The sequence below is a fragment of the Prionailurus viverrinus genome, chromosome B2 (assembly GCF_022837055.1).
Source record: "Prionailurus viverrinus isolate Anna chromosome B2, UM_Priviv_1.0, whole genome shotgun sequence".
NCBI lineage: Eukaryota > Metazoa > Chordata > Mammalia > Carnivora > Felidae > Prionailurus > Prionailurus viverrinus.
The window spans coordinates 51,373,805-51,386,878 of NC_062565.1; the positions used below are offsets into that span (position 1 = coordinate 51,373,805).

General features: G+C 47.4%; 1 protein-coding gene across 1 annotated transcript in view; it reads left to right on the forward strand.

Annotated features, from left to right (window-relative positions):
* The first annotated feature begins 641 nt into the window (after window positions 1–641).
* The window catches only part of LRRC1 (leucine rich repeat containing 1), a 134,017-nt gene continuing 121,584 nt past the window's right edge, over window positions 642–13,074 (forward strand). Inside the window, exon 1 of the mRNA XM_047860254.1 lies at window positions 642–1,337. Within this exon, the coding sequence (XP_047716210.1) occupies window positions 1,179–1,337 (159 nt within the window). The 5' untranslated portion in view covers window positions 642–1,178. The remainder of the gene's footprint in view (window positions 1,338–13,074) is intronic.

A 13,074-nucleotide genomic window follows, 5' to 3' on the forward strand; every position in this document is an offset into this window, starting at 1 on the left:
GCGAGCAAATGGTCATTATCATCCAGTAGTGAGCCTCTTGAGTCCTCCCCTGCTATCCCTTCTTGGGCTGCAACCTCCCCTTGCAAGATACTAGGTGTTGGTGCAGAAACATAGGAGCTGGATGGAGGATGTTCACCTAACAGCCCCGTCAATTTGCCCCACCTCCCCCGTTCGTCCTTCCTCACTAGCCCAAAATAGTCGCCAGGGGCCATCATCTGCCTGGCTAGAACAGGCACAGAAACTCACCTTAGCTACTTCGTTTTTGAGTTTGGACTCCTGATGGGGTGCATCCATATCTATGAGAATCTTACAAACTCTCTGACCCATATGTTTTTGGTGGTAAGGGGACAGGGACTTCCTATTACTCTGAATAAAAACAATGCTGAAGATGTGAGCCCAGGCTACAACAGCCTGTAGGCGGTGCCCGCGGACCAGAGGGCACGGCCAGGGCCGGTGCAGGGCGGAGGGCGGTCCGCTCACTCCTGCTGGCAGCCAGGGCACCTCAAAATCACACCGAATCTCGTAGCTCGAGGCGCCCAAGGCGCGCAAGGTACGCTTCGGGGGGCGGTCCTGCCTGACCCCGGAAGAGAAAGTTGTTTTGGGGAAGGGGAGCGAGGAGAGGAGAGCGAGTTAAGTAACTAAAAATCAAAGTTGTTCTGCTCCCCTCAGGCCACCTCTCCTCTGCTTCATCTTTACTCCAAGCTCCATTGGAGTCAGGCTTCCTCAGAGAGACGAACGCTCCCGGAACCCCAGCCAGAGTTGGGGGACCGAGAGCGCCCGGCCCGCAGGTTTCGACCCTCTCCGACTCCAGGTCTCCGGGAAAACCCGGAGCGGAGCATCCCCCGGGTCGGGATACGCCCTCGCGCGCGCCCACTGGCGCGCATGCTCAGTCGCGCGGTGGCCGCGAGTAGGAAGCTCCGCGCGGCAGTAGCGGCCGCGGCGGCGCGACTGGAAGGTGGGAGGGGACGCACCGGCTGGCGGGCGGGGGCGCTGGGACTCGGCTGGGGCTCCCGCCCGAGGTTCCTGGAAGCGTTTGGGACCGCGAACCCCGGCGCGAGGAGCAAGCGAGCACGGGAGCCAACGAGTGCGGACTGGGCAGCGGGCGGAGCGGAGCCGCCGGGCGGAGCGGGCTCAGAGCCCGGGTCTCCGCGGCTCGGGACCCGGCGGCGGGGGCGGCGATGTTCCACTGCATCCCCCTGTGGCGGTGCAACCGTCATGTGGAGACGATCGACAAGCGCCACTGCTCGCTGGTCTATGTCCCCGAGGAGATCTACCGCTACGCCCGCAGCCTGGAGGAACTGCTGCTGGACGCCAACCAGCTCCGCGAGCTGCCCGAGGTGAGTGTCCGGCCTCACCTGCGCGCCGCCTTTGGGGGAACTTGGCCGAGCCTGGCCAGCCCTCTCCCTCCTCTCTCCCGTGGTCACCTCCCTTCCACACTCTATCCCTCTTCCACCTCCAGATCCCGTCGCCACGTCCCGCAGAGCCACCACTACCTGCATTCACCTGCCTCTTCCTCCCTTACCCTCCTCCCCTCGCATTAAAAGTTCCTTGTCATTTTATACAAAGCGAGCGACTTGATGTTTTCCAAGTAGTCACTAGAGCTTGTGCGAGTAAGGAAACGTTCTGGGCTGGTAAGGAGTTTAGATACACGTCTGAGTACTAACAACTGGCATTTGTACCCGGGCAGGTGAGGAGCCAGGTGGCTGGGGCTGTCCCCAGGTGGAAGGACAGAGCGTGGCATCTGCTCTCAGGGCAGTTTTCCTTGCACTGCATTCCCCGACCACTAGCCAGGGCGCGCTTCCCGGGTGGGCAGCGCGCAAGTGAGCCGCACTAACTAGGCGTGTTCGGAGGAATGTGCCCCCGGGGCCTTATCGCTGGTGGGCAGTGCTTGAAAGTACTGTAGTTTGGCGAGCTGGCCGGCCTTGAGCTGGCCGGCCTTGGCTCCGGGGCCGGTTGGGAATTGGAGGTGAGGGGAGGTGAGCTGGAGGATATCGGGCAGGAGGAGAGGTATGCTTTGGGACCTGTGGGCAGGTGCCCAGGTGCCCGCCGCTGGGGCCCTGCCTGCGTGGACCTGTTGCGTGGAAGGAGCCGCTGTGAACGTCAGTAGAGGCTGCGCCCGGCGGGCCAGCATTGCTAGCCGCCTCTCCCGGAGCGCGTACCTTCAGCCTGCTGACTTCTATCCTTGCAGTGATGCGTTACCTCTTCAGAGTTGTTTACATACATTAATCAGTCTGGTGCGGCTAAGACACATGCTGATTGAGCTTTAACGGAGGGTCTGGGACTGCGAACTTTTAACCTTCGAGCTTGCTGCCGAGGAAATTAGCTTGAGTAACCCTTAAGGAAGAAGGTATCACAAATCCCGGGTGTGCAGGAAGTCGGTGTGCAGTAATCCAAAGGTGTGCAGGAAGTAGGGAGACTAGACTGCTGGGAATTGGGAGGACGACGTGAGGCCTGAGCGTTGGGACTCAATATCTTTCTTGTCCTTTAGTTAACACAGGACTGTCACAGAGACGCTTGCTAGTCAAATGTTCTGGCTTGTTAAAATGACCTGATGGCGTTCCTCAGCGCTGACCAAGTGTTTTAAAAAGCAGAACGGTGTGTTTTTCTTAATATTTAAAGTGTTCTTTCTCTTTGATTAACTTTCCTTGGTTCGTGTGGAATCGGATGGTTTGCTCTGTGTAATCATGTGGATTATCCTCACTAGGATCTTTGCAAAGCCCCCCAGGCTTTATTTAGCTTAGAAGCAAAAAAGCTGTACAGTTCCCTCAGGCATTTATTATTTTGCAGGCATTTTCAGACGCATGGCTTTGTCTGGCCTTGAGCTTGCTCAAATTTGACTTGAAAGGCATAAGCTCACTTACTGTCTTAAGTTGTAAGTAAGTTTTAGGCATTGCTATTGCCAGAAATACAGAATATGTTATTTAATACTTTTCAAGTGTGTCAGCATGAAGTTATTAAAGATTGAGCGAAAAGCTATTTAACTAGAAATGTTTCAGTGTTCTTTGTGGTATTTTGTTTGTTTGTTTGTTTTTACAGAACTGGAAGGTTTCCTTTGACTGGATTGGCTTTTTACTCCCTTCTGCAAAGTTTGTGGGTTTTCCTGTAATGTTGGGGAATTCAGCTTTGTAAGGGGAAATTATGGGTTTTGGAAGTGTTAGGTATTCATACTAATCCTAACTGGAAACTTCTCAGAGGCTCAAGCTAGTCTGATAGCACTCTGTAGATACAGTATAAATAAACAAGCTTTTCAGAGGCTAAAGGTGGTCTTGCTTATGGGTAATTATTGCTCTTACAGCTCCGAAATTAGTTTTAGAGTTTCTAGGTTGTTTAAAAATGATTTCTTCACGACTTACCGTGTCTGGGTGCCTGGATGGGTATAAGCCAGACGTGCACAACCACCTTGAAAGCACAGATATTTCATTCAAAGTAGAAGTCCTTTCCTCGGGCTGTTGTTTCCCCTCTGAGATCTGCATAACTCATTAGCACTGCTCCCTGCTGTCCCTACCCCCACCCCTCCTCTAACCTCTGTCTCCTTACCTGCCCCATCACCAGGGGCCCTCTTTTGCTGACAGACCTCCTGGGTCCTTGTGGTGGTGGTCTTGCTGGCTGGCTGTTCTCTTCTCCGTAATTTGTTTGGAAGCACAGACAAGGGGGAAGTCCGCACCCCATACCCCAAAAGCAAAGATACAGACATTGTTCACGGTTCAGGATGATGAAAAGCCGTCTCCTTTCTACTGAAAGGTTTGTAACCTCAGATTTGCTTCACCTCCCTTATTTTGCGAATTGAAACTCAGAATTGAAGCGACTCCATCAAGGCTGTTCAGCTGGTTAGATGCAGAGTCACTGGTCACCCCCTGCCCCGCCCCTGTTCAGCAGCTTTGGACACCTAGCAGGAATCTGGCTTATTCAGCTTTTCACACCCATTAAAATCTCAGTTATTTAGCCCCTCCTGTTTTACTCCTGTCATTAAGCCTGGTCTCTGTCAAACATTTACTGACCCTTCATCATTTGCAGTTGCTAGGAATATAGAGATTAGAGAAGGCATGATTCCTATGAGCTATTCACAACTTTATGGGGAGGTAGATGACTTGAATACAGATGTGGTGAGTATGGGGTAGAGGGGGCATAACAGCTAGCCCCCTCTAGCTACTTAGAGGTGGTTACTTACCTAATCTAAACTTTTGCTGAGCCTGCATCCCCATCCTCGGCAGTGGGTCCACCTTGTAGTAGCCTCTCAGTGCTGCTGTTCTGCAGGGAAGGCTTGGAACGTTCATCTGTAGCCTGACCCCAGCTGGATGATAGGCTCACCATCCCATTCCCATCCACCTTCTCCTTCTCACTTCCTCCCGGCTCCATCCCTTTGGGATGCCTAGTAAGGGAGACAGTCTGACTCTAACTTCCTGAGATGCTGGCATGCTTTTGCTTATCCTTGTGAGCATAGAGCCTGGCACCCAGTAGGTCCTGCTCAGTAAACAGCTTTTGTCTGTTTAAGGAATTTAGCCTTGCCTGATACAGATCTTTCTCCTCTGCCTCTTTCTCTTAAGCATATCACGGCTCTGACATCTATCCGCCTCTAATATAGTCAGAGAATATTCGAGTTGGGAGTGACCTTTTTCAAGACTCTAGCTGGTTAGATGCACAGTCTCTGGTTGCTTTAAGTTGGAAGCCACTTGAGATGTTAAAGGTCACTGATATGGTGAAGCTGTTTTGTCTTCCCCAAGAGCCTATGCTCCCCTCTGTGCTTCCTTAGTGTTTCTGACACTGTCAATTTCCCCCTCAAGGTGCATGGATTCTTGGATACCTTCATGCCATCTCTCTGGCTTCAGTACAGAGCCTAGTCTAATAGGCAGCACATATTTTGAGTAAAGGCTGTTGAACCCATATAGCTTATAAAACCAAGTTTCATTTTGTCACCTACTCTTATTTAGGGTTTAGTTGATCTTTTGATGATTGCCAGATGACATTATCTCAAATATCTCCCCTTTGCCATCATTCTTTCTCATATCCTGCTTTATTTTTTCCCAGCCCTTAGAGCCCTATTACTACCAAACTCTAGACTTGCTTACTTGCATCTACGTGCTTATTTAGCCCCTCCTATTTTACTCATGTTCTTTGTCTCCCCAACTAGTACATCACCTCCACGAGGGCAGGGATGCTTTTGTTCATGGCTGAACCTGGGGCAGTGGCTGGCACATAGTAGGCACGCACATGCTTGTTGCATGAATGAGTCTTCACACGTGCTGTCATGGGTAAGCTGCCCCCGTTTCTCAGCCATCGTGATTCCCCTTCCTGCAGTCTCACGTCTATTATATACCAATCTGTTGAAACTCGTCATGGGATAAAGTCATCCTGAATTCAGTGGTTTTTTTCTTCCCAGGTTTTGTTCTCTGTCTCTTCTTGTGCTGGGAATCTTTGACAGTCATATCTTTTTGAAATGATTTTTAGGCATTGTAAACATAATTTCTGACTGTGACTTCAAATCTCCAACTGTGATCTGTTAAGAGGATATCCATTCCCACTTGGAATAAGTCCCTTTTGTCTTAAACTTGCCATGTCCCACTTCAGTGGGACAGCCGTTCTTCACAAGTTCACGGACCAAGGCTCTTTGGGCTTGTCTTCAAGGAGCAGAGACCACGGATGCTGAAGTCAGATAGCTCACATGCTGCTCCATCGCTTGGATACTTTCTTCAAGCCTTGGTTTTCTTACTTGTTGTCTTAGTACCTGGTTTGTATGGTTACTCTGTAAGTGCACGCAAAGCACTTAACAGTCAGATATGTGAGGTCTAAGAGTTTTGCAGTTACTGTGTGAGATGCCCCTTTTTTTTTTCCCTCCAAATAAAACAATGTTTCTTAACCCAGAGTTGGGACACATTTTCCTGGGAGTTTGTAATTCATTTTTTAAAACCAGAATTAAAATTTTAATGCTCTTTTCAATAATTAAAAACTCATAGGTTCCATACATCTAGGTGAACTTACAGATGAGTAGTGCCATAAGGTTTTAGTAGTGCCATAATCTGTGTTTGATTGAGCACTCCCTTAATTGTCTCTAGCGCAGGGGGAAGGAACAGATGTGGGCTTATTGCAGAAATCACGTGTTTGGGTCAGATGGTAGCCGGAAGTTACGTGAGCAAAGGTTTCATAGCCGTTTGTTAGAGAAGAGTGGTGGGTAGCCAAAGGGGTCACAGAGCTCACGGTGGTGCAGGCAGGCAGAGTTGCCAGGAGCCTGCTCCAAGGTAGTGCTGTACCAGTATGTGCAGCCATGCGATGACTGTCCAATTGTGTCATTGTCATTTGTCACGTCAGATTAGCGTTGAGTTCCCTTTTATTGGTTTTTGTCAGATTTTTTAATTGGTTCACCTTATAGTTTTGTAAGAGCTAAGGCGCAGGGAGGGCATACCTAGTTTTATGTTTAGACATACTTAAGTAACATTGGAATAAAAATAATTTAAGTGAAAGCTTAGGAAGAAGGGAGCCCAAGAGAGGACTTTCCCTTTAAAGTGATGACCCACGCATTTGTCAGGGTAAGGAAACCATTCTCATTTCTCAGGTATCCTGTTGCACAGTTTAGCACTTAATTGTGAGTCTCTTATGTGTTCATCCAACCCCCCTTCTCCTACTTCTCTCTGCCCCCAATTCCCCCACCCCCTTATAGGTGAGGAAACTGAGACCTGGAGAAGTTGTAATTTGCCTTGGGTTAGTGGAGGGCTAAATCTCTCTGATTAAGAAATACTGAGTATTTAGTACCTATTAATAATAGTCACCACTTATTGAGATTTTACTCAGCTCCAAACATCAAATTAGGTACTCTACATAAATTATTTCTCTCAAACTGAATAACACGCTTTAGCTGTTAGAATTTCAGTTTTGCAAATGCAGACATTGAGACTTATTTAAGAAACTTACTTAAGAATCTTGTTTAGGAAGCATGGTCAAGGTCAGTTCTGGAGTAGGCATTTGGCTCCAGCTCCACGTGTGCATTTACCACCTGTGGGCCTGCCTGGGCCAGAGGAGGCCCGACAGTATGTGCATGCTTAGGAGGGAGCCTCTGCAGAAAGCTCATGGCAGCTCTGAGGAGTCTCACATTCTCTGAGGAGCTGAGGGGAGACTTTGGAGGTGGTGACATTCACACTTGACTGGAAGGAAGGACAAAGTATGTCAGCTGTTGCCAAAACCAGTCCTTTCCAGGTGGCTAGAATGAGGGGCACCTGAGCAGTAGAGCGTGCCTGGAGAGGGTTCTGGGGCCAGATCGTGAAAGGCTCTTGACAGTGTTGCTGAGGAGGTACGTTCTGACCTGGAGGCAGAGGAGGCCCATGGATGGTGTGTAAGTAGAGGTGCAGTACAGTTAGATCTTTGCTTTAGAAAGGTAATTCCAGAGCACAGGGTTTAGAGTCAGGGAGACAAGCCAGGAGCCCACTATGGTGGTCTAGGCCAGAGGAAATGATAGAGTGTCTTGGGGATGAACAGGGGAGATGGCTTTGTCAAAGATGTTCACCCTGGGCATTCCTGCCCTTGGGTCCAGTGCTCTTTCTGCTGTGCTACCTTTTCTGCTGCGCTGATCTTCTGAGGCACTTCAGTAATACTTGTGTAACACCAAGTAAAAAGCATTTACCTCCTTTTGGGGGGACATCTTTTCCTTGACTGTGGCATGTGCCTGCATTCAGCTTGTGAATTGCTCACTAAGACATGGCAAGCATTATATGTAGGTATTGACTCGGGGGAAGGAGGAATAGCCAGATGTGCTATGGGTGGCAAGAGTTTGTTCGTTTTGCGTTTCAGATGAATATGGTCATCAAGTTTATAAATATGAACCTGCAGGAACACTGGTAGCCCTGGCGTTTCTGAGTAATACGAACGCGTACTATTTGTGTACCGTACTATGGACTTTAGTTTCATCATCTTCTGCTCATGCTTTGAAAGGCTAACACTTGCAGAATTTTTATTTTTCTAGAGGAACTTGGAAGTTATGTGTCTTTAAAAAAATAGCTCACGTCTTTGAGGGAAAGTAAAACTATATTCACTTAATAAAACTTTTCTGGGATGGACAAAGATGAGTGATGCTGGTAAAATAACAAAATAAGCTTGTTTTAACAGTTCCTCCTGCCTCTTCCAAGGGGCTTCCAGTGAAAAGGAGCGCATCGAACCTTCCTTCCAGCTTTCCAGTGCATTATCCTCTCTGCCAGAATTTGCAGCTTGTGTACTATAGTAAGTAGGGACTTGGGATTTCCTTAAAAAGGAATACCTTTTTAGTCTATACCACAGACTTGACATTCTGGGGATAAGTGTAGTTGATATTTACACAAGGGGGTCAGGAATAGCAAGGTAAACATTTCTTAGCAATGATGACAGAAATCTCAGCCATGACCTTGCTGTGCCATGGAACAACCAGAAGCAGTGGGTTCTTTTAGGTAAGGATTGAGTGGGTGCTGAAGGCTTTTCTCTTTGTTCACGGAAGTCTAGGGGGATTTAGCCTATTTTGGAACCCTACCCAGAACATAGGGTTACAAATGTTTGTCCTCTCCTTCATGTGATAGTTATGAGGGATGATGAGATCATGGGCCAGAGCTTAGTAAATGCATAGAAGAAACTCCTGGATGTCCATTTACTTTCTCTTGGGTATTATTTAGTGGACAGGAATGGTAATTTACTATTGCATGTGGTATTTTAGAAGATCTAATGGTATGTATGTGTGTCTACTGTAAAAATACTTTGAACTCCTAGAAGTAAGATGAAATATTTTTAAAAATGAAAAAACATTTTTTTTGGCTTGTCATTATTTTGAAGAGTTACCTTATCTAGGCTGTAATTCTAGAGTCCAGAGAATTTGACTCAGTTGGAAGAAATTTGGTATTTCAGTTTCCAAGAACCACAAGGAATGGATTTGTCATGTGGTGGGTGGAAGGAGGTGTTACACCTAATTACAGCATGTTCCAGACTGATTCCTGGGTAGTGTGGCCAGATGGAGAGGTCTGTGTCTACCCTGGCCACTCTCATCACCTTTCTGTCCACAGTCCACACCTACTTCTTGGGAAAAGATCATCAGGAGGGCCTGTCAGCTGACTTGTGGTAGAAACTAGGAGCTCAAGTCAGATGAGCTCATGCAAAGGCCATAAAGTGGCTTCTGAACCTCTGAGGATGTGATGTGGGCTCCTGCTGCTTAACTTGGTTTGGAAGATGCTGAGACCTCTGAGTTCAGGCTAGGAGTGCAACTGGCTTGACTTTGGACCATGATGTGGCCTTGTTTTTATCTCATTAAAGGAGTGATATGGATTGGATACTTAAAAGAACTCAAAGCATGAAGATGACATTTTCCTTGCATCCTTTGAAGTGATACCAGCCATTAACAATTTTAGAATGTAGTCTTATGGATTTTTTTTTCTCTTCATACATCACCATGTATTTATTATTGTTAAAACAAAGCAAGAACTCTAACTATATAAATTGCTTTGCTATTTGCTTTTTTTACATAACACTGCCTTGGACATCTTCCATATCAGTACGTATAGATGTTTTCTAGCATTGCTTCTGGGGCTGTAGTATTCCACTGTACTGGATGTTTCACGATTGATTGATTGAACCTTTCTCCTATTGCTGACATTTAAATGGTTTCTGATTTTGCAGTGATGAACCATGCTGGATTAAATGTTCTTGTACATATTACTTTGTACTCCTGTGCAAATGTTTAAGATAAATTTTAAGAAGCATAATTGTTAGATGAAAGGGTATACATTACAAATTTTATAGATCTTGCTAGATTATCAAAGATTTTTTTTAATAATAGTGAGATGGGAAGGCCTTGTTAGAAGTTATAGAAATCTACCCACTTTATGTAGCTAAGGAAATGAAAATCTAGAGAGGTAAAGTTATGTCAAAGCAAAATGAAAATGTGGACTGTACATCTCCAACTCTAGATTCTAAGTCCTGTGGATTTTCTAGGGGCCTAGAGACTGGTTCTATCATCTCTGCTTTTTTTTTTTTTTTTTTTTTTTTTTTTTTTTTTTTTAGTTTATTTATTTTGAGAGAGAGCGCAAATGAAGGAGGGGCATGGAGGGAGATGGAGAGAGAGTCCTGAGCAGGCTTTGGTTGCAGAGCCCAACTCAGGGCTTGGTCTCATGAACTGTGAGATGGTGACCTGAGCCTACATCAAGGTCCGACACTCAAACAACTGAGCCACCCAGGCACCCCATCTCTGCTCCTTCTATTTTCCACTGTGACTCCTTCCTATAGGCCTGGAAAAGCCCTCAGATGGGCTTCAGTCAGTTAATCACATATTTGTTCCAGGTCTTTGGAAAGCTGACATCTAAGTCTTGGCTTCAGGTAGTTTACACTCTTGAGTTCGGGAGAGAAGTTTGAGTCATGGAATTCCTAATGTGGCTCAGTGTCACACGGGTCAGTAAACCAGGACTTGCTGTAGACCCTTGCAGGAGGCTCACTGGGGCCTCAGGAAAGCAGTACTCTGGTTTTCACTGAAGGTAGGTTCAGAGAGGCTGGGAAGGGTGGGCGGGCATTGTAGACAGGGAGCTTTTGTGAGGCGACACAATCTTGTGCCATGGAGCTCACTCTGGGTTGACTTGGTTCTGTTTCTGGAACAGGGGCCAAGGTGATATGAAGCATGGTGGGGGACAGGAAGCTTGGGCATTAACTTTGTGTGCTGACTTGTGTGGATCAGCCTCTCCCAAAGGCTCAAACTCTTTTATCCTTTACTCCTTCAGTCCTTTCTCACTACTTGGCAGTGATCTTTCTAAAACACAAATGTGGGACACCTGGGTAGCTTAGTTGCGTGTCCAACTCTTTATTTCAGCTCAGGTCATGATCCCAGAGTCGTGGAATCAAGCCCAGCATTGGGTTCCATGCTGAGTGTGGGGCCTGCTTAAGAGTCTGCCTCTCTCTCTGTCTCTGTCTCTGTCTCTGTCTCTCTCTCTCTACCCCCCTCCCTCCCTCCCTCTCCCCCTCCCTCTCCCCCTCCCTCTCCCCCTCCCTCTCCCCCTCCCTCTCCCCCTCCCTCTCCCCCTCCCTCTCCCCCTCCCTCTCCCTCTCCCTCTCCCTCTCCCTCTCTCTCCCTCTCCCTCTCTCCCCCTCTCCCTCTCTCCCTCTCCCCCTCTCCCTCTCTCCCTCTCCCTCTCTCTCTCCCCCACCACCTCCTGCTCTCCACCCCTTTCTCCTTCCCTCTGCCCCTTTCCCCTGCTTGTACATGCTCTCTCTCTCTAAAATAACACACAAATGTGATGAGTGGCTTCCTGCTGCAGTGGCTTCTCACACCTTCAGGACACAACCTGGCAGTGTTTTTGTTCTCTGCCTACCCCTTCCACCTTATCTCCCATCTTTTTCCAACCTGAACTTTCCAGCTTGTGTTTCAGCAAGAGTTAGCCACCCTTGGTTGCCAACATATTATTTCATACTTATGAGTCTTCATTTTTTTTTTTTTTTTATTTAACTCTGTCTACCATGAGTTACTCTTTCTCAATTTCTTTGCCTGGCTCATTGCTCTTCATCCCAGGGGATACAGCTCAGGAGATAACATTCCTCCAGGAAGCCTTCCCTTACTGCCTCTCTGGTCTCTGGGGACACCTGTGTCATTACTTGTACCTCTTTGTAATTATCTCTTTCTCCCATCAAAGTGAGTTTCTTAAAGCTACACACTTTTTTTTTCTTTGCATTCCTGCTGCCTAACAGGGTGGTTGGCACAGATCAAACATTTAATACATATTTGAACAGCATTCTTGGGGAAGTTTTCAGCCCTGCTGGGAAGTGGATTTAGAAGTGGGTTTGGAGTTGGGGCACCTGGGTGGCTCAGTCAGTTAAGCGTCGTCCGACTTTGGCTCAGGTCATGATCTCACGGTCCGTGAGTTTGAGCCCCACTTTGGGCTCTGTGCTGACAGCTCAGAGCCTGGAGCCTGCTTCGGATTCTGCGTCTCCCCCTCTCTCTGCCCCTCCCCCACTCTTGCTCTACCTCTCTTTCTCTTTCTCAAAAATAAATAAACATTAAAAAATTTTTAAATAAAAGAAAGAAAAAAAGAAGTGGGTTTGGACTACACCTGTAAGCAAGAGCCTGATGATTATTCCAAGAGGAGCAGAGCTTTCTGGTCTTTGTATGGATGAGTGGTGTCATGATGGAGGGATATGAGCGCTGGCCTGGTAGTCCAGATTTTTGTCCTTGATCTGAATGACACTAGCATTGTAACCTTGGGCAAATCACATAATCCTTTGAGCCTCAGTTTCCTTATCTGAATGATGAAGGGATGGTGTCATTGGTGTTCAGGGCACCTTTGAGTTCTGATCTCCTTGAGTGCCAATTTTCTGAATTGTTACAACATGATGCCACCTTGCTAACCTTAGGAGAGTGGTCCCACAGTTGTGCACATACCCCATGAGGTTGCTTAGTGAGGTTTAGCAGAACCACAAGTGTGGGCTTAATAATTATAATCAAGGATTGGATGATAAGGTGAAGCTGTTCCAAATACCCTCTTGTGGTCAGTTGTTGATTCTCAGAACCAGTTAAGGGAAAAAGATCAGCAGATTTTTTCTGGTTTAAACAGCACTCCCCCTCCCCCCAAACTCACTCCCACTCCACATACTTACATCCTCCCCCTGACAGTCCCTCACCCCCCCCCCACCCACACATAACCCCACACCTCCCTACACATACCCACACCCTCCCCCCACATCCCCACCCCCACACAGGCACAGACAACCTTTGAACACTGAGATTTTCCCCCATGTCAGTTGCATTTTCCCAGCTTTTAGAAGTGAAGTAAAATGGGCAAAATAGCTGGGACTTTTTTGTCTTTTTATTAAATGAACTGAAGCAGTCCATAGGTGGTTTTTTGAAACTTTACTTTGGGTTGATTTGAGTGCCCGAGAAACTGTATTTAGGCAAACTTAGTTTGGGGACTGATGATTGAGGATATGGGTTCTCTGGATGGGTTAATATCAGACTGAGGTGGCTTTCAAGGAGTGTACTGGGATCAGAGGTGACAGCTTTCCACCATCCTGCAAAGCGGGCTTCTGACCAGGTATTGGTATCTGGCTTCCCAGGCAGCTACATTCAGGAATGGGCACTGGGGATAGATCTCTGCT